At 38.6% G+C, this 27,650-nt stretch overlaps 1 protein-coding gene across 2 annotated transcripts in view; it reads left to right on the top strand.

Annotated features, from left to right (window-relative positions):
- Positions 1-27,650, top strand: part of MAN1A2 (mannosidase alpha class 1A member 2) — a 133,357-nt gene that overhangs the window by 62,149 nt on the left and 43,558 nt on the right. For both annotated transcript variants that reach the window (XM_083855076.1, XM_083855077.1), the window contains exons 5-8: positions 1,233-1,313; positions 24,876-24,970; positions 26,388-26,511; positions 26,926-27,019. In XM_083855076.1, coding sequence (XP_083711202.1) covers positions 1,233-1,313; positions 24,876-24,970; positions 26,388-26,511; positions 26,926-27,019 — 394 coding nt within the window. The remainder of the gene's footprint in view (positions 1-1,232; positions 1,314-24,875; positions 24,971-26,387; positions 26,512-26,925; positions 27,020-27,650) is intronic.

A 27,650-nucleotide genomic window follows, 5' to 3' on the forward strand; every position in this document is an offset into this window, starting at 1 on the left:
TTCCTTATATGGGTCGGAGTTTATAAATAAATACATAAATTTGTTCCTCTTGGATTTTTCTACTGGGAGATGGAAATCATTGGTTTCAATTTTCACTGTCCCACTGCATGTGTGATTCATGACTTTAATAGGTATTAAGTGGAATCATGCTGCACTGGTGTTATTTTTCTTGTATCACCTCTATGTGAAAAGAGAAAAAGCCTTCTACTAAAAACATTTGGGAGTATTTCAAACTTCCAACTTTTAATAAGTGCTGCTTGAAAAAATCTTTATTCACATAATCTTTCTGAAATATGTAATATGTGCAAAATGCATTTAATTTTGATCTAGGCACTGCGGGTGCCATTGAAATAGCATGAAAGGAAAGATGTACCTGTAAATGTCATTTCATCTGTGTGCAGATTGGTGAGTCAGCTGGTTCAGTGTGTGTTGTAGTGACTTTTCTGGATAAAAGGAAAAGTTCTTGCCTATCTCAAAATCTCTTAATAAAACTACACTTCTGTGTCTAATAGGTTGAAGAGAAGTTTATGGAGGAGACAGATGGAGTGTATGTGGAAAATTAAGTGAATGGGGCACAGAGGGAGTCAGTTGTTAAAACTATCCGGTTCCTCTTAATTTTTTGTGGGTTAAATGAGTCAAAAGATACTGTTGAATTTAACCTAAGGCTAATAATGTGGAAGAAAGCAATAAAATGGTTTATTCTCTTGAGTTTCTCAGTGGTCCTGCAGTACTACTTGTCATAACCTAAAGGCTATTCTGAGACAAAGATTATGTTAAAATAGAGCTCTGAATTTGAGCTTAGTAATTCAGGTTAAAAAAGTGCATTATGGGAATTCTCTAATTATTATTTTGCTTTATCTTTTAAACCTAGAAGGTTTGGTGTTATGCTGAAGCATAAGAGAGAAGATGCTGAATTATAGAAATGTGCAATCCTTGCCTTCTTTCCCACCAGCCCCAAATTACTGTAATTGCACTTTGTGGTGATTAAATGGTTAGAGGGCAGAAGAAAAACTAATTTGATTTTAATAAAATCTGTTGAAGCTGTAACTAGAATTGCTTGGTGTCACAAAGATGTGCACGAGAATTTCAGTTTGGATCTAGAGACTGCAATAGTACAGACCCTTGTGTGTGGATTGCCTTAGGATATGTACTTTCTTCTGCCTTGACAGATTTTTTTCTTCCTTGATTGAGGAGTTGGTTAATTATTTATTAATGCTTTCTTTCTGTTCTAGAATTCCGAAGTGTCTGTTTTTGAGGTCAATATTCGCTTCATTGGCGGTCTTCTAGCAGCATACTACCTTTCAGGACAAGAGGTAAGGAGATGGGAAGCTGTCTGAATTTCAATGTCTCCTAGCAAATGTGGCATATGGAGACTTTTATAGAATCTCGGTTTCTCAGTAGCTTGCAAACTAATTTCACAGCAGTCAGTTGTCCAAAATAACCAAATTCTTAGAGTATGGAATCTTTAAAGTTTCTTTCTGAGTAGGTCTCATGCCATTTAGGACACTTTGTTATAGTTTTGAAATGCTTTTTTTGTCAAGTTGTTTTCACAAGATACCCACTCAAATAAACATCAGCTTGAAATGTCAAGTGAAATGTCAGCCTTCTCATGCCAACAATAGCTTGTTTTGATATTCTGTAACTCCATGAAGGTAGAAATAATAGCTTTGTCACTTGTCCTGCAAGGGTGTAGGTTTGCTTCATCAAAGTGTTACTCAATCTTCTTACCATTTTCTCAGTGACAAAGTGAGAAATACCAAGCCAATTTTATACAACTTCTATTAAAATACATGTAGAGGCATGCTTAGATTAAGGATGCATGTCCCCAAAGACTTGCAACACTGGACTCGCTTAGTCAGCAGTCACAGTGCTGTGACCTCTTACTTCACAAACTTTAACGAGACTAGAGCTTGACCCTCAGCCCTTCCCATGTCTTAAGAGCTACGTGTCTTTAACCTATTGCCTGTGTCTTTGATTCTTTGGTTTTGTCCTTTATTTTTCATGACACTTCTGTAGCCCACTAACAGACATATTTTGTGGCTTAAGGCTTTCAGGTGTTCTTGGGTATCTTCTTCCTTTGTTTAGTAAGCACCACATATGGTATCAAGTTCTCAGGGATTTTAAGACTGCAGCCCTAAAAGTAACCAAGAGAAAACTTGTCATTATTTGTTGTGACTTTAAGTCTTTGGCATAATCCTGGGATCTATGAATTTTCTCTTTTATGAGTGTCTTCTCACAGGAAGAAGAGCTCAGTGGCAAAGCAAAAATCCTGTGTACATCTTGAAAGAAACGGGTGGTTTATTTTTTATCCAGTGCTCCTGCTTCACCTTCTTCAAACTGGAACGTGTTCCTTGGAGGCATCTACTGCGAAAACGAAAAATGTCAGAGAAAAAGCAAGGATCACACATTCATAGCTGGATTGTTTGTGTAGATTGGAACTGCACTTGTGCACAAGCCCCTTAAAAAGAACTTTTTTGCTCCTGTATGCAGATGGGTGCAGCCAAGCACTGCCAAAACATATGCTTTGCCTGCATTTGTAAAGCAGAGTGTTCCTTCTTAAATTTGATTCTAACCTCTTGGTAGAGTGAGAACAAGCTCCTTTGCTTAAATAGCTTTAATTTCTTTCCTTCTTAGAAAGCATTTACCCTTTCTTTCCTAAATGTTGTCTGGGCTGAAGCTCTTGTTTTTAAGATTTTTTTGACATCGTTCTCTCCAACAGACTTCAAATGCTTCATGACTTGTGATACAGGATTATTCCTGTCAAGTGTCCATATGTATCATCTTTATTTTCCTGAAGAACTGCTAAAAAAAGTGCTCTTTCAAAATAGTGTGGCAGCTAGGATTGCTTTGGGTGTCTGAGAGACTGCTTCATTTGCCAAGTTGGATGGGGTTTCTCTGCAATTTGTCGTTGCGGATAAGACAAGCAAAGAATTTTGGGGCTCTTCAGCAGTTGAGCCCAAGAGAGACACCTGCATCTGGAAACTCCTTCGAGCTGGAAACAGGTTGCTTGAGAAGTGATTTCCAATCTGGTGCTCTCCCTTCCCCAAGAAAGGGGAGCATATTCCTTAGCTCAGGATAGGGGCACACTTGGTTTCTTTATTCACTACACTCAGACATGTGAGGAGACACTTCCTAGCACTGCTAAGACAGACAAGGCTGTTCCCAGCCATTTGGGTGTTTTGCCTGATCAGGCTGTGAATAGGTACACCTTTAAGGCAGGCTCTGTCTCCTGGTAGTTATCCTTTCTTTGTTCATCAAGCCATCATTTACTTGATCATACTCACTTACTGCAGCTTGTTGATATTCCAGTTGCCATCTTCCTACCTCCAAACCTCTTCTGCAAGAGTGTTGCTAGATTGGTTTAGGAGGTTTACATACTGATTTTCCATACTTTTGCGTGTCTTGTTTGATGTATTTAAAGTAAGGTCCAATACAATGACCTGCTGCTTTGAATTAATTCTGGTTTTCTCCTTTTAATAAATACAAATTCTGCTTAGGTCTGCAACAGAAGTTGGTGATAGTTACAAGAACTGTTCCTACTTCATTTTGACTCCTATCACTTAGCATTGATAAAGGTGCTCTGGGGACAACCATAAAACAGTGTCCAAGACTCAACATCAACTGTGGAACTTCAATAATTTGAAAATGGCCACGTCTGGAGAATTTTATAGTTGTCATGGTTTATCTACAGTGCCCTTTGTAGGGAGAGGGTAACTGTGCTTGATAGGATTTTATCTGATTGATTCATAACGGTAGCTATTGATCATAGTTTTCTAGTACAGTGGATTATTAATTTAGATTAAATAGTCCTTTATAATGCTTTTATTGAAAACATGTTAGTTTTAAAGTTTATTTAGCATATGTAGTGGCATGACTCTCTGGCTTCCATGCTGTATTTAAAATGCCATGTTACTGCTATTAGAGGAGCATCAACTGAGATAATGGTTTTAATAATGCTGATTATATTTAATGGTAGAATTTTAAGCCTTTTGTGTTAAGATTGTGAATATTGCTGTCCTTTTATCAGTAAGGGTTCCCTCTTACTCACTGCAGTGAATGGGTGAATATTATGGAATGTATCTCCCATACAACCAAAAATAAAGTTGCTGTTTTTAGCAGCTGACAGCTTGACTGAAAATGCTGTAGGGCTTGTCCTGTCCAGTGTTGAGTCACAGGCCTTTCTTTGTGAAACATGACACACGTAAATTTTTTAACAGCTCAGCCTTTCACATGTGGGAATTTCTGCTGGACTTTCATGAGTGATGAGCATATAAAGCTAAAGCTTGAGAAGGATGCATTTTGGTGCAAATGTCATGGTTGTCTTGCCTCACTGTACCTTTCTGCTAAAGTAGGGAGACAGAATTGCTTCCCTGTCTAATAGGCAGTTCTCCTGATGTGTGAAGGATCACCATCTTTCTCCATTTTTCCATCTCAGCATGCCTTTTGAATAGAAGATAATCAACATACAGCTGCAAACCTTGACACAGTGGAAAATTTGCCCATGCATTCTGTTTCAGTGTTCTGAAGTTGAAACAACACTGATACATCTCTGGTGGTAGGGGTTGTAGGGCTACAGTCTGGAGGGCCCTTGTTTAAATCCTCTGCACAGTATTTTTCTTGGCTGATTGTGGACAGGCCATCTGGTGTCTGGCTAGGTGTGTATTATCAGATATAGGAGTGTACCTTCTTTGTCTGAGTTCCCACAGAGAAATGAGGTCTCAATCTGTCATTGATTTTGAGATTCTTTGAGGCAGTGACTTTTCTCCAGGGTATACATTATTGAAATATGTAACGAATATATGCTAAAACAGTGGAATACAGAATCATAGAATGGTTTGGGTTAGAAAGGACCTTTAAAGATCATCTAATACAACCTCTCTGCCATAGGCAGGGACAGCTTTCAGCAGCACACTACTCTGACCCGGCCTTGAACACTGCCATGGGTGGTGTGTCCACAGTTTCCCTGGTCAGTACAATCTCATTACTCTCATTGTAACAAATGCCTTCCTAACAGAGCCCTAAGAGAGCTCTGAGCAGCCTGATCTGGTGGAACCTGTCCCTGCCCATGGCAGGGGTTGGAGCTAGAGGATCTTTAAGGGTCTCTTCCAACTTAAGCATTTGTGATAATATTCACTCTAAACCTACCCTCTTTCAGTTTTAAAACAGTTGTCCCTTCTCCCATCATTAGAGACCATAGTAGAAAGTCCTCTTCATCTTTCTTGGAAGCCAGACCCCCTTTAGGTGCTGGAAGGTGCTATAAAGTCACTCTGGAGTCTTCTCTTCTCCAGGCTGAACAACCTCAACTGGCTTAGCTTGCCTTCAAAGGTGTGCTTCATTTTTGTGACCATCCTCTGGACCTGCTCCAACAGGTTTCACATTCTCCAGAGCTGCAAATGGTATTAGGGTCCTCAGTATAAGTGAGGAGTTTAGTGTATTTCTTTTGAAATTATACTGCCAAACTAAAGAAAGAGGAGGTTGGCCCAGATAATCTCCTGTGGTCCCTTCCAATCTGACTGATTCTGTGAAAGAAAAAGAGGCTCAATAAAAAATGAAGGAAAAAAGCATCATCTGTCCTGATAATGCTGTGTGTCATAAAGTAATAGAATCATCTAGGTTGGAAAAGACCTTGACAATAGAGTTCAGCCTCTCCAGGCAGACTCTTAGATTTTGCTGTATGCCAGAGATTTCTTCCCAGTTCCAGTAAACAACCAATGCAAAGTGTTCACTTACTGTTATTCTTTATTAAATTGTATGCTAATAGGTATTATCTCCAAGTACCTAAGTAGCTAAATATGAAATGCAAAATTCATTATGCCTATATTCAATATGGAGCCACTAATTAAATATTTTTGAGGTATTTGGTTTGTGAGAGTTGCCTAGTAGAATTCTGAATGACTGGAAGACATACTGTGAAAACTAGGCACTCCTATTTTCTACCCCAGGTTGTGATAAAATGGATAACATGTTTATATTTTACATTTTGATCAAACAGGATTGTAGTTAAAGTATGTGAACTGAATGTTTTCCGTCTTCTGACTTCAGAGGCACCACTGTTCTTCTTCTTTTGCATCTGTCAAATAGAGTTAATAGTCCAAAATAACATATTGATGGTAAAATATATAAAGACTTCTTACCTAAATTGAGCCAGACCGTTTCTCAGTAATCCCTGCAACAACCCTTTAATTTCTGTAAGAGCTACATACAGTCTTCATTATGCTTCTGGGGTGGGGGACAACTCTATGATACAGCTGATAATGTAACAGAAATAAATAGAAATTAAGTGTTCTATATACCTAGTTTGGAGGAAACATTGAGTATGGCAGCTTAGGATGAAAACCACCCTTTAAATAATGAACAAACAAAAACCATCAATAAACCCCCCCCCAAAAAGGTAACTTTTTTTAATGTGGCTGCATTAAGGGATTTTCTTTTGTGCATCATACTGGCACAAATGTAATTTTTGTCTTTAGTTATGAACCCATGTGTTTTTTATAGTTTCCAGTGATGCCTAGCAAGGCATTGTTTAGCATTTTCCCCAGAATAGTAGGCTTCTTTGTTTATTCCAAGTTAATTCTCTAGACTTACTGTATAAGAATGTTTTGTGTTCTTTATCATTTTCTTTAACTTAGTATCCAGCACTAATAAAATAAAATAGCTTGGTATGGCTGTATTGTGTGTAACAGCATCAGGAAAGAATTGCTTAATGAAAGAGTATCGTGTATGCAACGAGATGACAGCAAGATAAAGCTACTTGTATTTCACAAAAAAAGAGGTGCTATTGCAAGGTGTACTCCTATTAGATTGAATCTATCGTTCATACAGTCTTCTAAAGTCATTTTCCAAGGAAGTTACCTGGGAATGAACCCATAGTGTATGGCTGGTTTCTGAGGATGTGCCTCTGGAATTCTTTGATATCCTATGGTGTCTATCTAGTTCTGTGTATCAAGATTTCATTCAGGATCAGTCACATTTGGTGCTTGTTTTTTCTCTGGGTAACATGGGGTTTTTCTCTTCAATATGGATGTTGGTATTGGTAAATTCTTTTTTTCTACACAAATTATCTAACTGGTCTTTATTTGGTGTATGAGTGATTATATGTTCATCCACTTCTTTCAGTCACATCTATGGGTCTGGGTCTTTTTGGGCATCAGGCTAGCTGATATTGATTTCTAAGGGAGGATAGGAGCACTGCTTTGTAAAGCCACTGCCTGTTCACAGCGCTTTCAACTGTTGGTGCAAAAGAGCAACAAGCAGGCAAGCAGTAAGAATGTACGGCACAAAGCAGAAATGAGTCGGCTGATGTTTGTGTTACTGCTGAAAGAACAAACCTTGCCAACAGACCACAGCAGTAAGCTGCTGGAGAATTTACAAAATAGATCTGTGATGATTGTGTCTGAATGTAGAATTTGTGAGAGTAGGCTACAAGGAGACCAGGAGTTACAGTGTCCTCAAGGATTAACACAGTAAAAGGTCTGTTGCAACCTGATGTAGGATCTCACACTGGAATCTTCAACAGAGGTTGGATTTTCTTGTGGTGTGGTGTGCTGCATCAAGTGGTCCAAGAGTTGTAATTTCTGCTATGCTGTCCCCAGACGTGGCTAGTGAAGGAGCAATCAATATGAGGAAGACTTCACAGACAACAATGCCAGAAGAAACCAGCTTTGATCTTTCATACTGGATGTGTGAACTTCTTTGAGCTCAATAAATGCAGATGAAAATTCCTAGAGCATCTTGCAGGATCCATTGTTCCTCATTTCTGAAACTCATCTAAAAGACAGCAGAGAAGATACTGAACCCTGCTATGAGCAGTATTTTCACTTCCAAGTCTTTATGAACACACTGTAAATGAACTTTCTGCTCTCCAAATGGGAATTTGTTCAAGGAAGGAGGGACAGACATCTGCAGAGCCCAAGTATTGCATACACGCAGAATCTTCCTGTAATTAAACACGGGGAATGATCATTGGAGCAATAAAGTCTAAGTAAGATAAAGAACAATCTTGTTCTTTATAATAACCAGAGGTTATTGCTATGTGCTCAAAATCCAATTTTTTTACGGTTGTATTTTATGAATTGCTGTCACTGCTCCTCTATGGCTCCTGCCCAATAGCCTCCAGCATGGATGATACCCACTGCTAGAATGAGCGTAGTTGCCTGCCAAATGTCTGTCCAACTTCTTGAAAAATAGATAGATAAAGTCCAATTTTTTTAGCAAATCTACAAGAATAGTAATCTCTTCACAGTGATCCCAGTCACAGGCATGTCTGCTATCTCTGGATACTATGACACCTAAAGGTTAATAATCCTAGAGTACTATTTCTTCTCCATGCTGTGGGACCACTACTTGCTTTAAAAAAGTTTGTCTTTCCAGAGTGGTTTGGCATACTTATTTTTTACATAGCAAGCCCTAGCCAAGCAGAAAAAGGCTTCATCTACTGATACTTAGAGAGTTATCAGCATCTCCCCAAAGAGGAGGAGAGGATCTTCTACCTTCTATATATGAAGTCTGCCCCTTCCCTATGGCTACAGTGCAGCCCAGGTCTGTGACACTGCGTGGCTAACTGGTGGCTAGCTGCGGTGGTGAGCCCTCATGACCATGGAGCCCTTCTGGGGCCTGGCATCACCTGTGGGAGTTGGTAAACTCCCTCAAATAGCAGTTCCAGCCTAGGTTAGGGATTTTGGTATTTCCTCTGTGTGGTCCCAGCACACGTTATTTTCTGTTTTCTCATAATATATGTTAGGATATGCGTTAAATGAGATCCTGTTTACATGGAGAGCAGGAAATAAAATCCTCTAACACTGAGAAAGAGTACATGGAACAAACATATGCAGGCACTTGCTGGAGCTATGTCTCCAAGCTAAGTCTCCAAGTAGGAGAAAATGTGAAATGCATGTCATGGTCAGGAGGCTGAGGAGGTGTAGTTAAATAAGAGAGTCTGAGGAACATGATGTTAAATGTATCTCTTCTGTTTCACTGCAGACTTTCTTTCAGGTACCTACATTTTATTCAAATTGAGATAGATCCTTTAAATGTTTGGATTTCCCCTGTCTTTCTGAACATTAAAGAAGAAATAGTATAAAAGCATGTAAATAAAGCCCATGTCTATATAGACAAACAAAATTCTTTAATGGTTGTTTCAGTGAGTAAGCCTGTTTTATTTTCTGATCCTTAAGAAGTCATGGCTTGTTTTGATGTGCTCACTCTGTGATTTTTTTAAAAAACTGTATCACAGACTGTAGAATGCGTCTGCCAAGCTGGTTGTTTTGAGCTAGGACTTCCCCCAAAGTAGTGTGTGTGCTGACTGTAGTATACTGAGTGCTACCAGCACTCCTCTGTTCCATGTCTGAGATGGTCACTGCATTCCAGGCTGCTTGGGAAGTAGTGCTCTGTCCTGCAAATGCATGAAATGCAGCCTCAGCTGGAGGGTAGATCATGGAGGAAGAGCTAGTCAGTCATTGCCCATATGTGCTGTGCAGGAGAGTTGGCAGGTGTGTCTGTGTAACCCGTCCTTATGAGCACCCAGAATGAACTTCCTGTTCTCCGTCTTTTCTGTGGAATTGTATTGGACATATGTCCCGTTAAATGTTCATGAAGGTTTACAGTGTTGTGAGAGTGTGTGTTGTCATACTCATTTCAGGCATTAGTAATTGCAAAATGGATAGACATGAGGATAAAAATACTGAAGATAGTTACTGGATTTGGAGTGCTTCAGTGATCAAGAGTATGACATTACCTTTTCTCAGCAATTAGCACTCTGAGTGTTTGTGGCCCTCACAGATTAGAGTCCTTAAAGCTTCTGACAATTCAGCACATTTTCCGAAGCAAGAACCAGAAAAAGGAATGCCACAGTGGTCTCTTAAAACTTGGATATAAGTCTTCTGACTAGTATCCGATAGAAAGTCTGTAACAAAACCAAATGGTGTGCCCATGGTTTCGGAATTGTTCCCTACAGAAGTTCATCTGCAGGAGAATTTGGGTTGTTTCCAGGTCTTGCATGTGTTGTGGTTTGTAGGAAAAGTGACTGAGAACTGGGCTAAGTAAGTGATACTTAGATGCTCTGCCAAGAGCTCCTTTGTTAGCAGTCCATAAGAGATTTGTAGGGTATGCAGGGGTGACCCCATCTTGCCTTTGGAGTAACAAACCGTTCTCTGGTATGAACAGCATTTGTCTGAGGAGAGAGTGCACAAATGACCCATTGACTGCCTGCTTTTTTCATGAAGTGAAGCTTTACAAATCATTAAAACTTGTGGCATGACTGGCAGTTGGAAATATTCCTGCTAGCAGTACTGCATGGAATGATAAAAGCACTGGAGATGGATAGAGGGTCGCTTGTTGCACAGTGTACATGGCTGTGCTTGAGGAACAGCGACAAGTAAGGAAAACAAAGTGAATATTATTCTAATGTCTCTTGTGTGATAGCAGCAGGAGGACACTTACACCATTATGACAAAGTGTTCTTGTCTGTTGCTGATTTATTAATACAATAAAAAGGGTAGCTTATTGTTTTATTTTTGTTGAGCAAAGTTATTTATGATATCTGCAATATAAAAAAAAAGATTAATAATTTACTGTGTTTACCTTTGCCAGCTTTAGATATAAAGCAGTTCATTTACATGACTGTCTCTTTCATCTTTTAAAACACCATCAAAATGACATATCTTTCTGGGCAAAATAGTAATATCATTTGTGTGGATAAATCCAGCCTCAAATCTTATTTAAAGTGGAGCACGAGGGATGTTAAGTACCTGATACTCTATTAACAGATAATCAAACTAATCCTTTCCAGGAATCTGACAGGCAGCATCTTCTCTGCTCAGCAATACTCATTAGTCAAATTATGTTATATGTGTCAATGGATATCCCCAACAACCAACCTAAATATATAAAAATATGGGTGTTCAGTGAGTAAGACAATACTTTACGTACTGATTTCACAGAATTCTTAGATGAACTGATGAAAATACCTAAATTAAAGCTTTAAAGCTTATCTAAATTAAGTTTTCAATGGGTGAAAATCTCAGAAGAGTTAACAGCATTGTGTACGTCCTGTTCAATGAAGATGAGATTTGAGCTTGTTGCCAGGAGATGAGCTGCTTATTCATAAGTAGTTGTGACAGCTCACTGGTCTCTTAACAGGACACAGCCTGAAAAAAACCCTCTATTTTTCTTTGACTTTTAAAGCATTGTCTCATATTGGGCGTTGCCACTGCTCACTGCAGTGCAGATTGCAATGCTTGTGCAATTTCTGTTTACCAGGCTTGCAGTAAACATTTTCTTGACTGGCAAAGGACACTTAGCCCAATTTATTGCTGCATCTTGGTGCTGCGCGACACCTGAAGTGCAGAAAATTGACTTCATTGTGAATTTGTTTCTTCCTCTCTGATTGGAAATAGGATTTTCCTGTTAGTATAATACACTTTAAACTATGGAAATAAAGGACAATCCATTTTAGCACTAGAAAGAATGATAGCTATGCAGTGAGAGCTACTCTTAAAACTCATTCTTTGGTCATGTTCCTGTGGAGGGCTGTAAAAACGAGGAAGGAATAGGTAATTGGTAACTATTCTTCATGTGTCGTGTATCTCCTCTTGACCAGGTCTGTTAGTTTTTCTGTCCCTCTTCAGTAGTTTAAGAAACATATTGATGCTGATGGGCACCAGTGACAGCAAGCAGGATTGTATCCTTCCTGTTGTTTTTCCAGACATTCATTTATTGGCATTGCTCTTGACACAGTAACACATTAGTATCTACCACAGAGTTTTCCTTTTCTTTCCTCCTAAGGATTTTCACATTTTGTCTGATCCAGAAAGGAAGTATGGCGTTGTCTTTTGTCAACTGAAAACATAGTTCTTCCAAGAAGATTTTTTTCACTTTGAAACAGAATTAAAATACAACTCTGGACATGATACTGCTTTAAAATCCAGCCAGCATCTTTGGCTGGCTTTGTCTTTTGGAACTTGTTCTCATTCGTGCTAACTTTTATGTTTTTGTTTTGAAAAGGAATTTGCATGCTAGCTGAGAACAGATATGGTGAGAGAAAAATAAATGCCAGGAACGCTACAGTAACTGCTAAGCAAACCCACTTGAATCTAGGAAAAATATTAACCAAAAAAAAAAAAAGTTGCCTCTAATAATGTGTGCACCTACTACATGATAAAGATGGTGAACTCATCTGTTAGGAATCAAGAGGATACTGTCTGCAGTAACATTGTTACCATTTATGAATTAGTTAATCAAGAAAGAAATTTTTAAAGGAATGACCAAGAAGTTCTCTAGCCTTCCAACTCAGCATATTCTGTGATTTTTGTTTTGCAGTTCAAAACACGAGATTGAAGATAAGTACCTATATCAAAATAATGCAACTATGTGCATTTTAAGAAAAAGTCTTTTAAAGTGACCTAGGTAATTGTGAGCCACATAGTCTGATTTCACTTCTGCCCATCCCAGAATTTTACATAATTGAGAATAAGAGATCATCAGTACAGTAGTGACTTGACAGTAAAAGTCTTAAGAATTTGTGTGACTGTAGTTTATTCTTGTTGAGATGGCAAATAAGTAGAAAACTCCTGAGAAATTTAATTGAATGTTCAACTAGGCCTGTGTAAATTAAATCCACTTTAGTGTTGCCAAAGGTGTAGGTGCAGACTAGAAGTTTGAAGAAAAATGAACAGCCCATGTTGAACAGACCAACATGGAGACAGAATAAGGGATTGTGTTCTGGTTAATTGTGGCTTAGGAAGAATATGTGAAACTCAAAAAAGGCAAGCTGCTCAGCTTGAACCTCTGGTATGAAATCCTGTGACAAAAGACCTATGAGCATTTGGGTTTATAAATAGGAACTTCAAATAGGAGGAGGAATTTATTTCTGTTGAAGTCATTAATAAGACTTACAAGACTGCTGTTGGCATGCTGCAAGCTTATTGGTAATAGTATTCTTAAAAGGATTTGTAGAAGCACTAGAAAGTAGGGAGAAGTTAGAGGACTTGTAGTTGTGCCTCCTGGACACATGAATAGCCAGGATGTTGTACAGGATGCAGTCCCGATATCTCTTTGAGAGGAATCTTTCACTTAAGTACTGCTTATTGATGTAACTATAAAGGTATCTTGACACTTAGTCCTTATTTTATGCACATGATCACATTGTTGCTCTTGAGCCTTTTTTATTTTAGTTTGCATGGCATAAAAAAACCCCAACATTTTTATCTTATAGTTCTGCTCCTGAGAACCATAAATTATGCTGCAGGAGTCTGGATATTTATCTCACCATTTTGTCAAAACAAATGTCTGGTTTTTCAAGTGCCTTGCAGAATTTATGCAACTCTGAAGATTCAGTGCTTACTAATTCATTGCTCATAGATTTTGTTTGCCAACTAATTTTCTGTCAGAATTCAGTCCATATATATGTGTATATATATATATAAACTGTAAATAAGTTACTTATCAGTTGATTAGGGAAAACAAGACAGTTCATAAAAAAACCAAACTAACCAAAAAACAACAACCAAACACTATTTATTTTAATCAGGTGCAATGGAATGTTCTTCACATCTGTCATTGTGTCAGGGATATGTTTTTGAAGATGTAAAACTATGTGATATATACTTTTTTTTTTTTCCTCTAGACTGTGATTTTTGCATTGTAATCTGCCACATTGTACCAGTGGGAGAAGAGAGGCTGTGTGTATAATGACTGCACACAGTGTAAAACAATATGTAATTTAATCTCTGTTTAACTTTTCTTTGTAAAGGCAAATGCAGTCTAAAAGGGACTGAGTCATTTCTGGCAAAGACTAAAGGAGAAATCAAGATGAAATTTAAAGTGGAAAGCTTGGCAGCACATTCAAGAGAAATGGGAGACAGAGGAGTAACTGAGAAAGAAAGTAAAAATTGAGACAATGTAAGCAGAGAACTGAAAGACAAAAAAGAAAAATACATGAGAAATATATTTCATGGCATAGAAAAAATAAGAGAAATAAAGAAGATACTTGTCACGAATGGAGAAGGTGCTAGGAAAAGGTGTTACCAAAAGAAAACCAATGTCAAGAGAGATTAATAATCACGAGAAGTAGATGACTTCTATTGCACAAATATGAGTCTGATAAAACTTGTTAGCTTAGTACAGACAGCTTAATTATTTGGCTTCAGAACCATTTCTTAATGTTTCTGACACAGATTTTTCTTCTTAAAAAACCAGAGAGTGACTGGATCATCAGTTGGGTTGTGACCTTCAAGCACATAATGCAGTTTGTAGCTCAACTCAGTAGAACAGCTGGTAGTACCAGAGATCATTGATTAATAGAACAAAACCAAAAAACAACACCCCCAAGATTCATTGATACCATTTGCTTTGCCTGAATGTGTTTGGCTACAAAGGCATGTTGAAAGACTGATATATTAGAGTCAATTCTAGTTCCTAGGAATATGTTTTGGAGATGAGAAAATGTTTTTCCCCTGTCAGACTCCCCAAGATGTTTCTCATAATCCTGTTACTTACAGCTGTTCTCTTGGCACTCCATCCATTTTATGTTTTTAGATCTCCATTTGTTCCCTGTCTTCCTCTTGATGCCTTTGTTTCTTCCCTTCACTGCCTATTTATGCTTCCTTCTTTTATCAAGTTATCCCTGACACTTCTCCTTGTAGGAGGTAGGGGACTGGATCAGATTCATTTTTCTCCTTTCTCTTTCTCCATTCCCTTTTTCCACAGTTTAAATCTGTCTTTCTCTGTGCCAGCTACTGGTGGGGGAACATTTAAGCCAGAAGCCAGATATTGTCCATGCTCTCACATCTGGTTCCCTCTGCTACTGTAGTAGCTCCCACAGGAAGAAGAGATCATGCTTAGGCATGAGCGATTGTGGTTAGTGTGTTGTGCAAATTCAAGATTGTTGCTTTTAGCCCAGGGACCATCTTTTTACAAAGGTAGCTAAACTGGCAGGTTAATACTGCTCGTGCAGGTAAACTTAGAGTGAAGAAGCCAGAGATACGAAAAGCAGGAAAGATGAAGCACAAAAATTGCCTACTACTCTAATAATAATAGTAGAAGAGAAAATTAACTCAAGACTGCTATGGGTTTTGGCTCAGAAAGACAGGATGTGAAGCGGTGTGCTACATCTTCTGGAATTATCAGATTGAGGAGGCATTTATATGCCAAATTTTTATCACATTTTTTCTGAATTTTAAGTCATCTGTGATGTTGACTGACTGGTGTAAAGTGCCTTGGATTTGAAGGCCCTTTAAAAACTGAGAACATGTAACATTTCTACTCAGAAATGCATGAAACTTGTGCCAAGGAAGCTAATACAGCTATTGAAGTAAATGGAAATTATGCAGCTTAATTGAAGTATTATTAGCCAGTGCCAGGTAGTTCAAATATGATTAGCTGGTTGTCCAGTGCATGCCAAATTTTTATGTTCAGATCTTCTAAAGCAAAAATGTTGAATATTTCTAATAAGCTAATATATGCACAGACTTTCTCTTACGAGTTTTTCAAAAATATCAGTAGTGTGAAACCAATGAATATTTCATTATATCCTGAGATGCCTCAATCAACAGTAACTGGATTCCTCATGTGTCTTGTCCAGGAAACCAGCTTTGGAAAGCTTTTGAAGAAGATAAAGATAGTATCACTTAAGAATTCTGTTTGCAAATCTTTCCCTGCTGATGGTAGAGAATCACTAGAGTATTTATCTTTTATCTAAGAAGCAGCATTTGAATATATAATTGCTAATTTGTAAAATGTAAATAGGGGAAGTTGTAGTTAACCAGACAGTATCTGTCTTATTTGCAATTAACTGGTGGAGTTGAAATATTTTTGTGTGTTTATTTTTCTGCTCATTTGTAGACTGTAGCTGAACAATATGATCAGATAGGCATTTTAATGCTTTTCAGTATAACTCTTAACTTAGGAACCACCACTAGAATAGTTCTCCTAGATTGTTATGATGGGATAGTTTCTTCCCATCTCCTTTGATAGTCTTTGTCGCTATATTCGTTATTCCAAAAAATCATGACCTGTATTTTCATTTCAAAACAGTCTAGAGCCTCTAGGAAAGAGGCAGCTTGGATGTGTGAATGGACCTATCCAGTCCTGTGGGCTTTACTGAGCTTTTGGTTTCAGAACTAGAGTGCAGAGCACAAGTTGCAGCTTTTGTCTTGAAAGTTGTGATAATTATGATACACTGCATTAGAAGATTTTTACAAGCTGAATCTCTGGATCCTTAAGCAGAGAAACTAAGGAAGGCCAAGCTTGTGTAGCCATGAAGTTTAGGTTAGGTGTTACATCACCTAATTCCATGCATCATCTGAAACTTGGACACCCTTCCTTTACCTTCCTACTGTTCATTCAAATTGCCAGCAAAAATTCCTCTTCCCAGGAGGAATCCAGAGTGGCTTTCTTAAAGTGTTTGTAGAAGTCTGGTCTGTGATTTTACTGGTTAAAGAAAATGTCAACCTAGTCTACATACTTTCAAAACTAAGGGAGTTTTTTTTTTTCCACAAAGAAGCAACATTCCGTGAAGCATTTACTGCCTTGTGAAATGATAAAATCACCAAGTTATGCAATATTTATGGCTTAAGTACTATCTGCTTTATCCTGTTGCTCTTGAGAGACCAGAATTCTCATAGCACAGGAGTACTTTGCAGCAGCAGATGTAACCAGTCCTGGACTTCCATGAGGGTGAAATTGGCAGTGTTTTAAAATTTTGGAGACTGTTAGAATTAAGCAGAATTTCTGCCTGTGTAACTGCCTGTGTGTAGTAGCTGAATGCCTTGTATAGGGGTATAGCTTCGCAGCCAAAGGTTTAAGTGAGTATTGTTTGGCACAAAAGCTAATGCAAAAGATGGACATTATGGCATGGCCCCTAAATCACTCCTACCTTCCAAAGGGCAAGCAGGAGGATCCAAGGAGCTACAGCCTGGCCAGTGTTACCTCTATCCCTAGAAAGATGATGGAGCAACTAATTTAGAAAACTATTCCCCAGCCCATGAACAATGAGGTGATCCGGGAGCTCATGTTCAACCAACCCTGATGAACTAGGATGAACTGACTGTATTTCCTAAGATCCTCATGAAGAAGCTGGTGAAGTATGGACTGGATGAGCAGATAGTGAGGTGGATTGAAAAGTGTCTTAGCAGACAAGTTCAGAGAGTGATAATCAGCCACGCAAAATATAGTTTGAGGGCAGTAACTAGTGCCTTGTACCCCAGGTCCAATCCTGTTCAATATTTTCATGAATGATCTGGGTGATGAGGCAGGTAGCACACCCAGAAAATTTGTTGATGACACCAAACCAGGAAGAGCAACTGATCTGCAGAGGACCCTCAGTAGGATGGAAAAATGAGCTTGACAGGGATGTCATTCAGTTCAGTGAGGGCAAGAGCAAAGTCCCTCAGCTGGGGAGGAACAAGCCCATGCACCCATTATATGTGAGGACCACCCAGCTTTGCAGAAAAATGATGGACACCAAGTTGACCATGTGCAGCAATGTGCCCTTGCAGTAAAGAAAGTGAATGGTATCCTGGCATGCATTAGGAAATTTGCCTTTCCAGGTCAAGGGAAGTGGTTTGTACGCTTTGCTGTATCCAGTTGTAGGCTCCATAGTACAAGAAACATGAACATACTGGAGAGAGTCCAGCAAAGGTCTGACAGAGATAGTTAAGGGACTGGATTATCTCTCATTTGAGAGAATGCTGAAAGAGCTGGGACTGTTCAGCCTGGAAAAAAAAAGGCTCAGGAGAGACCTCATCATTGTGTGCAGATATCTGAAAGGAAGAAGTAAAGTAAGTGTAGAGCAAATTGTCATCATAGCCATTTTAAGTTGTCACCATAGTCCAGATTCAAGTCAATTCTTGGTTTTTTAACTCTGATCTTAGACTGCTGGGATGGGTGTAGATTTCTGATTTCCATATTGATTTTTTTCTGTCAGAAAGTAATATAAATTCATAGAGCATTCCCTTTGCAGAATAAGTTTTCTCTTGTTTAAAGAGTTTCAGTCTTTTGGAAATGCCAAGTGTTGTTCATCAAGTACTTTGGTAATCATTGCAGCTCACCAAGGACAGCAATAGTACTTCAGCTATGGCATTGTCTTTACAGTATCTGCAAATTTTCCCTCCTTGAACATCTGCTACAGCTCAAGAAACCTACAGTGCTGATGAGGTGCTGTTGAATTTATGTATTTCTACATCATTTCACCTCTGTAGGTAGTATAGTTTGTAACTGCCTTGCTAAATCTCATATGAACATGATTTACATTCTCCGGGACCAATTCTAGATGTGGCATACCTCTTCAATCATCACTAACAAACATCTATGAAATATACCTCAAGTGTTCTCCCACTCCCATTTCATACTATGATATCTGAAATGTTACCAGAATCTTATTGCATCTTCCTCATCTCACAAGATGACTTTGTAAGTACATCCTTGAAAATTACTAGAAGCAGATGTGTAAAGAGGGATCTGTTTCTCCATTTTTTGGTAGCAAGGCGGCCTCCACTTGCAGGGGAGAATGCCCTAGGAACAGTGTAAAACCTGGAAGCCCCAAATTTTACAGTGGCAAGGTGTGTTGGAAGTTAAGAGCTATTCATCTGGGAACTTAGAGCTCTTCATCTGGCACGCAGGCATCTTTTTCCTATGCAGTAAGACTTTTGTATAAACAGTCATCAAACCCTCAGTGCTTATTAAGTTACTCCTGGTTTTCTTATTTTTTTTCTCTTTTTTTGGTGATAATACTGCTTGATTTTCACCATGAGCCTTTATCTGTATTCATGCAGAGTCCTCTCTAAGAAACTGGCCGTTAAATGAGTGTTTAGCCATCAAAAGGCAGTGAGGAGCTGACTGCTGCAGATAGAACTCTGAAGGTAGAAAGATAGCTATTCCTGATTGGGCCAAGGAATACCACATAGTTTCCTCAAGGATCTGAGTCTGGTATTGCTGTCAAGGGCTCTGGTTTTTCAATATACATTTAGTAATTAGATAGGCCTCCCCATCATTTTCCTCCTTAGTATTCAAAGGAAATGTGTTCAGAATTTGACACCAATAGTAGTACTGATGATGAACCAAGTACTGCATTTCTGTGAACTTGTGCAGTGTGTCTGTTTTATCTGATTTTTTTTCAATGATCCAGGGCTATCAAGTCTACAGATCCAGCCACATTGCATGGCCTTAGGTTCTCACTAGTTAATAACCACCAGATTAGAGAGAGGTCTGGTACTTATTACTTTTTAATATGAATGATTCAAAGGCTGCTCTATGCACATAAATGAAAGAGATTCCTTATTTGTAGAAAACATCATCACTCTCAGAGTTAGGAATAGAGGCCATTTGGTGCTGTTTGCCATTCATAGTGCTGGAAGGGAACACCTAACAGCAGTATTAGCATAATACAGTCTTCTGAGAGCTGCAGCCATGCATCTAGGCAGTCACTGGATACATTAATAAGGCTTTTGAAGAATCATTGAAATCTTAAAGGCCTTTTCTGCTGAATGTTTTAAAGGCCTTGCTTGGATTAATAGACTCAGGAGCAAGCTGTCATATTGTGGGGTGGGTGGCAGGTTTGGTATGTTAAGCATCAATTTAATGGATGAAAATTATTCAGGCCCTCACAGCTGGTCTGCTGTACATACTAGTTTGTAAATACTGATTGCTGTTTTCATCTTAATGAGGGATCCACTTATCCGATTTGAGGTTTAGATTTTGCTTTTTCTGCCAATTTTCACTTTATTCTAGCTGTAAACAGCTTGATTTGTTTTTGAAAGGGGGAAAAATTCTTCCATTGCTTTATAGTATTTGCAGAAAGAAGCATTAGCCTAGTAAAGGCCATGTAAATTGATGGCTTCAATGTGTTAGGTTTTGCCATGTAAAATAGAACCACTTTTCAAAGTCTACGGTGGCTTCCAAAACTTTTCTGAAGAATGCCCATATTTTGAGCAAGGACAGAACAGCTACTTTGAGATTAATACCCATTTACTTAGAACAGTATTTTTTCATCTTCAAAGCAGGATGTCTTGCTACTGCTGTTATGATGTCTTTAAGGAGATTCTGATCAGTTCTGTACTTGTAGCTTTGTGCTAGCAAAGAAGCTTGGGGATAGATGGTCTCTATTCTTCATGAAATGTGCTCTGTGTGTCTGCAGAGTAGAGATCATACCTGAGAGGCAAAACATTTTCCTCTTACATGTACGGAATGTTCACAAACCATCTCATACTTGGGAACTGTGGTGAGTTCACCCTGGCTGGATGCGAGGTGCCCACCAAAACTGCTCTGCCACTCCCCTCCTCAGCTGGACAGGGGAGAGACAAAAAACAAAACAAAACAAAAAACACAACAACAACAAAAAACCAACCAACCAAAAAAAAAAAAAAAAAAAAAAAAAACAACCCAAAAAAAAACAACAACAAGGCAATGAAAGACTCCTGAGTCAAGGTAAGGACAGGGAAAGATCACTTGCCAAGTCCTGTCACGGGCAAAACAGACTTTACTAGGGCTAATTAATTGATAATGAGAAATAAAAATTAAATCCTAAAGTACCTTGCCCCCACCCCTCCCTTCTTCACAGGCTGAATTTCACTGTTTCCTCTGCCTGTTCCCCCACAGCAGCACAGAGGGTCAGGGAATGGGGTTGCGTCACTTGTTATCTCTGCCCCTCCTTCCTCTTCAGGGGAAAGGATTCCTCACACACTCCTCTGCTCCAGCATGAGGTCCCTCCCACAGGAGAGAGCCCTCCATGAACTTCTCCAACTTGAGTTCTTCCCACAAGCCACAGTTTTTCACAAACTGCTCCAGTTTGTGTCCCCCATGGGGTTGTCAGTCCCACCAGCAAACCTGCTTCAGAGTGGGCTCCTCCCTCCACAGGGCCACAGGTCTGCCAGGACCCTGCTCCAGTGTAGGCTTCCTACAGGGTCACAGCCTCCTTTGGGGATCTACCTGCTCTGATTTGGGGCTCCTCCATGGGCTGCAGGTGGAACTCTGCTCCCCCATGCACCTCCATGGGCTGCAGGGAAATCTCTGATGCCTGGAGCACCTCCTTTCCATCCTGCACTGATCTTGGTGTCTGCAGGGTTGATTCTATGACACACTCTCACTCTTCTGCCTGCAGTTGCTGTTCTGTGGTTGGTTTTCACACCATTCTTAACTATGTTATCCCTGAGGCTCTACCACCATCACTGATGGGCTCAGCCTTGACCCATGGTTGGTCTGTTTTGGAGCCAGTTGACAGTGACTCAGCCAGACATGGGGAAGCTTCTGGCAGCTTCTCACAGAAGCCATCCTTGTGGCCCTCCCCACTACCAAAACCTTGCCGTGCAAAAAAAAATGCAGCAACGTGGCTAGAAGAGTGGTAAGACAGCTGAGTAATTCTCAGTTATTCTTCTGTTCCTTGGCAAAGTTAAATTATCTAAGTCTTTGTTGTACAGAGCATTTTTAAAAGCTGCAGTGATGACTTTGCAGCAGTCACAGTCATGCTGCAATAGTAGTTACTCTTATCACCAAGTTTTTTCTAATAGCTAACTTACTTTTCCTTGGTCCATTTTCGTGTTATTTTCTATTCTCCATGTCCATGGAAAAAATTATTTCTTTTTACCTGTGTTAGCCTTTTATGTACTGAAAAGTCATTATCTTGTCCTCTCTGGAACATCTTTTGTCTAGACTAAATAACCCCAATTCTTCTACTGTTTCCTAATGAGCTCTATTTTTAAGGCAGCCATTCATTTTTGTTCTTTTCTGTTCTTCTTGCCTATGTATTTTTTGAAATGCATTGCCTGTCAACAGGGAACTGCCAGGGCTGAAATAGAATGTATGAGTTCAAACCATTTAAAAAAAAAGTAAAGTAAAAATATTACATGATAAGTAACTGTGTTGTCTGATACTGGCACATTATAAACTAGAGCCTGAGGCTTTACTGTTGTTCTTATGGTAAGTTTCAAACTTGCTAAAGAAGGCACTTCAGTGAGCTCAGCAGAACTCTCTGGACACATCTGCAGTTTCCATAAATGGCACCTTACTCACCACTGCTTGCTACATTTCTTTTCCCTCCCTCTCTCCAAAAATGCTCTTGTGGTCACTTGGGTCTGATAAAATCCTATGCAGCTGTCTCCCAGTTCTTATTCCATCCTGCACAGGTAAACACTGTGCCAAGCACTCAGTAGTTTTTTTTTTTTTTTTATGCAGAAGTAGCAGCGAGATCTGACTGAGATGGCAGTAATAGTAAAGGCAGGCATGCTTTCAACCTATTTTTTCTTTCTGTACATTCAGTTTTGGGTGAGAGGCATATAGACAGGGAGTGTTGTACCCTACTGATCACTGCTTGATCAGTGGAGTTCAAGAGTCCTCAGCCCAATGAAGGTGACAGGAAAGTGCCTTTAATCACAGGCAATTTGGGCAGGTACTGCTAACAACATGGTTGTCTTGTCTGAATTAGCAGTTCCTGCTGGTGCTCTGATGCTGAAATGGCTCAGTGATTGCCTTGCTTTAGCTGTCTTGTCCAGATTCATGCACATTTAGATCAGCTCAACCTTTACTTCATACACTCTAGCTAAAAACTCCTTCCTCAGATACCATACATTTCAAACTGATTAAAAGCTGGATAGCAATGTAAATAGTTAGCCATTAAGAATATTCTTGAGCATGGATGTTTCTAAGGATGTTCTTTCATTGAATATTCTTACCCTAATGTTTCAGTATCTTTTATTAATGAACAATATGATAGTGCATAGCACTTTCAGAAGGTGCAAGAGATGAAAGCTGAAGATAAACAAATTTGTGTTACAAATGTCTTTCCAAACTATTTACTATTTCACTTGAAGTCATCATTCTGTTGTTAATTAATTGTTGAAGCTTGCCTGCACTGTAGAGGGAGTCTCTCCAGATGACTCCCAGTAGATAGTTCTGTCTGGTCTTGGCCCTTTTACTACTTAAAATTCTAAGAGTTCAACATGAATTTTTGATGCTTATTTATAGATGCAAATGAGATAGTTCTTATGCAACTAGGCCCAGATTGAGGTTTTAGTTCTCTTAAGGGTTTTTTTTTCCCAATTACTATGGATTCCACCTGTATTTTATACCTCTTCCTTATACTATGCCTTCCTGTTCTGAATTGGTCCTTTATTCAAGGTCAGGGTGTTAAAATTTTAGCAGTCAAAAGTGAAATTGACTGACAAAAGCAATCAGCAGTAAAGTATGAATTTTTCTGCTAAGTTTCTGCATGTTTTCTCAAAGACTGTCTCTTGTCAGTTTCTTTGCTAAAAATCATTCAAGCTGTATTGCCTCTGTTGCTTCACAGTTCTATCAAATCATATTCTTAGGTATATCCTTTTTCAGTTTAGACGTATCCCATCTTACAATTCATATGGAGAACCTCTCTGAAAGTTCTTTATCCTGGCTCATTGCTTCCAGATTCACCTCCATTTTGCCATACTCCACTGCATCAAATACAATTAGATGTCATCTTTAATATTTTCTTCTGGTTTATTTCATGTCTCACTAGTTCATCTCCTCAAACATTAAGATATTGATTTTTTCCCACCTTCATATGAAAAATAAGGATATTCTTGATTGCTTATTTTTCAGCTTGCTTCTCTAGTGAGCATCTCTTCAGTTTCTTCTCATAGACTTTACAAATCAGCTGCTGCAGTCCTTCTTAAAGATTTTAATCATTTCTATTACAGATTATTGGTCAGGTAGTTGACAATAGAATTGTAGAATTTCTCAAGGTAGATGGACCTTTAGGGATTGGGGAATCCAACCCCCTGCTTCTCTCAGGGCTGGCTAAAACTGAACCATGGTATTAAGACCATGTGTTCCTCAAGCTCTGACAGGCTTGGTGCTATGACCAGTCTCTTAGTGAAGAACATTTTGCCTATCTGGAATTGCTGTTATGCATCTTCATTAGGTTTCTTTGTGTCCTATTGCTGGTCAGCAAAGAGATGATGCTTCTATACTACATCTGTGTTGTGTAAGTTATTCTGGGATCTGGTAGCTCTTCTTGTAACTGGTTTGTGTGGTTTATCAAACTGATAAATAATGTTATCTCCAGATTAATGAGATACTTGTCCAGAAATGTAGTGAATACTGAGAGTGCATTAGTTAAATTGTATGCTAGCGACTAACTGGTAAAAGCAGATTCATACCATAGGGATCTACCAAATATGCCTTTGGGAAACATGCTGCAGGTAAGCTTAGGAGGAACTTTCTCCCAGTTGTTAGTCTGTCTAATAAATGTTTGGCTCTGAGTAAGGCTTTTACAGTTTTATGTTCTAAAAGTAAATAGAAATAACACTGGAAATGATGGAGATTTTGTCCTGTCAGTAATTTCTGTGAGGGGTCAGACTAGAGAGGGAAGGTTAGCCCTGAATTACTTTTGTTATGCATTATCAATGAAGGAAAAACTAGAGGAAACTGCATATCTGGTTTTGCATAGACATTGTTCATAAAACAATAGGAGCTCTGTCTGCACTAATCTCATTAAAAAGAGATTGGAAGTTTGTAAAAGGTAAAATACTTGGGTAGGAGAGTTGTGTCTTGGTTTTTAACAGAAAAATACAAGGTATGATTTAAAGACTGTTTTAAAAAGCACATGAAATTCCTAATACCAGTGGAGGGAGGTGGGAGGAGACCTGATATTCTTCTGTAACAGGAATCTAAGAACTGTTGCTGGAGTACTTGGAAGGAAAGAAATCAAATTGACAAGTTTGCCTTTCATGTTCAAATCTAACTGAAAGTTATAAAGTGAACGAGTGGCAAAAAATTACAAGTTAATATGTTTTTTACAACGTAAAGCTTTTTTTAATACAAAGAGGTAGGTGGGGCAAGGAAATTTCAGTCTTTATAGTTCTTGGAGATAAATCAGACTTTGTAACTATTTGCAATTGATCCTGCTATCTTAGGTTTTCAAGATCAAAGCAGTGCAACTGGCAGGAAAACTTCTTCCAGCCTTCAACACACCTACGGGTATACCATGGGCAATGGTGAATCTGAAAAGGTAATGAGTTTTCTTTTGTGAAGTGTGTTCCTCCCTCCAACTTAAATTTGATTATGTCATACATCAGTTTTTCTTAGTAGTGGAACTGTAGAAGATGCAGACAAATTGTCATTCCTGGCATGTTAGAATAATTTTGATAAAGTTCAGCACATTTTAACTCATTAACTGCAATAAATTTTGATCCTGTTTTATTTTTTTTTATGATTCTGCAATAAGCATTCAATTTCCCATTGGACCACACTGAGTGTATTATTCTGTGTGTTGCTCTAGAGCTTAATAATTGTTTCTTTAGTCATTACAAAATCTATTAAAATACAAAATTGTTCGCAGGACATGGTTGAGCTTACTAGGTTTTCTGTACTGCGTGAGCTGTATGTTATCCTTAGAAGATTCCCAGCATTTGAGAATATGGTGGGACTCTGAAGCTGTTACTTCATTTTACATTTTAGCTTGGGTATAAAGTCTGGCGTGCTGAAGTCAACTGTGGTCTGTGCAGATGGAGAGGCTCCTTTAGATGACTGTTCAGATCAGACTGAACTTAGATGTTCTGCATTGCCTCATGGAAGGCAACTGCCTTGCCTATTTTATGTTGTATTGCTTGCTTTGTACTAGGATTTCCCTCAGATTTTGAGAGAGCATTTTTTATGCTTTGAGGCATTCTTTACATTTTCACTACGTCCTTAAACAGTAGCTGAATTGGGATATATATCTAGATTGTGTGTACACTTATTCAAAACTGAAATCTTTTATGAGAGGAAGTAGAAGTAATCTTCAGAAATATGTAGTTAACTACAGAAATTAAATGATCCAGTCCTGAAAGGTGATGAAAACTCCCACATTAAGTTAAACCAGAGGTAATTTAGGAGTTAGGACTTAGCAAGATGGTATCACTTAGAGTGCAGAAGCTGGGAGGTACGTGACACTTTCTGCTGATTCTTTAGGTGAGCCTGAGGAACTCATGTATTGTGCCAACAGTAAACATCCTGTATTCCTGTGTAGACCCGAGAAAGGGAAGAATACCCCACACAAGTAAAGGGAACACAGCAGATCAGCAGGACAAGGCAGCAAATGCTGCCACCTTCAAAACTTGTCTTACCTTGATTCTTGTTCTTAGGAACATGCAGTACATAAAGAAGAGCTGCAATTGAGCCTAGTGTTAAGTCATCATATTTGTGTGACATCATGGTATTAGATTATTTAATCATAGGACTTTTTGTTGATGAGGTTATGGAATCTTAATTCCAAAAAGACCCAACCAGTGAACCAACTGATTAATCAAATTACAATGCCTGTAGTCTTAAATGTAGGTTAAAATATTGTTACTTGTTTAATTGGCTGTGGTAGTTGTGCTGTGCACAGTAATTCTGAATATTCTGTTGTTTCCTCCCTTTCTCTATGCATATTTGTTGGAATTCAGTGGTGTTGGTCGAAACTGGGGCTGGGCTTCTGCTGGCAGCAGCATTCTTGCTGAGTTTGGCACTCTGCACATGGAATTTGTCCACCTCAGCTATTTGACAGGGGACCCTGTATATTACAACAAGGTGAGTCTCAAAAATCAATATTTTTATCGTACTTCTTATCATAAATTGCATTAAAGGGGAAGTACTTTCTATATTGAATTCTACTTCCGTTCTTGGTAGCAGGTAAATATTTTCATGCCTGTATTTCTGTTACCAAATAAATGTCTTTTTTAAGTGGAAATATATGTCAACACAGGTTTTAATTATTTATTTCAGAATACATTTAAAAATCTTTTTTTTAAGCATGTTTATGTGAGCAGTCCTTTAAAACCAAAAATGTACAAATCTGAAGAAAGCCCTCAAGAAAGCTTGTGGTTCAGATTAATAAAATTTGCTACTAAAAATGAAAGAAAAATAAAAAAAGATTAGATTTAACTATGTGCAGGGGGCAGACTAACATTGTTAGCAGTGAACCTGATTCTTGATTTAATTTAGGTCATGCACATTCGGAAGTTACTCCAAAAAATGGATCGTCCTAATGGACTTTATCCAAATTATTTGAATCCAAGAACAGGCCGGTGGGGTCAGCGTAAGTATTCTTATTTTATTAATTTCCTAATTAGAAGTCTGTTCTTACTTTGTTGCTGAGTTGGAGATCAGAAAGTTTATTCTGTAAGGCGCAAACAGCATTGCTTGAAAACATAAAACACAGAACTTGAACTTGAGATCTCCTGAAATGAATCTTTGCCTGTTGCTATCTGAAGTCACAAAGTACTTTTACCCTTTTTAGGGTACTCTCTGAAAGCAGCTTCCTACTTAATCTCATGCCTCTCCTCATGTTTATCAGTCAATAAAATCTTTAGTAATAAAGAATAAGGCCGAAAGTATTTCCTCATTTTGATTCTGTTCCTGGTTTTGTTCTGCAAACCATCTGGTAAGTGGATTATTGTAAGGTGACGTGCATTAATGCATGTTTGTGGTGGTTAAATTGTGTTAGGCACTGACATCTACAAACATAATTCATCTACTTAGTGGCATGTGAAATGGCATGATGAACCTCCTTATAGATGTAAGAAAAAAAAAGCTTTGGGATGAAAAGGAAAAGCAGGTATTATCACTGACAATGTAAGAGGAGAGATAAAACATCAAGAGAGAGACACAAACATGATTCCTTTCTTGAAGTGGTTCTTTCAAAAAATGTTGAGTGGTTTTGTGCTTTG

Source organism: Zosterops lateralis, assembly GCF_965231275.1.
Source record: "Zosterops lateralis genome assembly, chromosome: 2".
Classification (NCBI taxonomy): Eukaryota; Metazoa; Chordata; class Aves; order Passeriformes; family Zosteropidae; genus Zosterops; species Zosterops lateralis.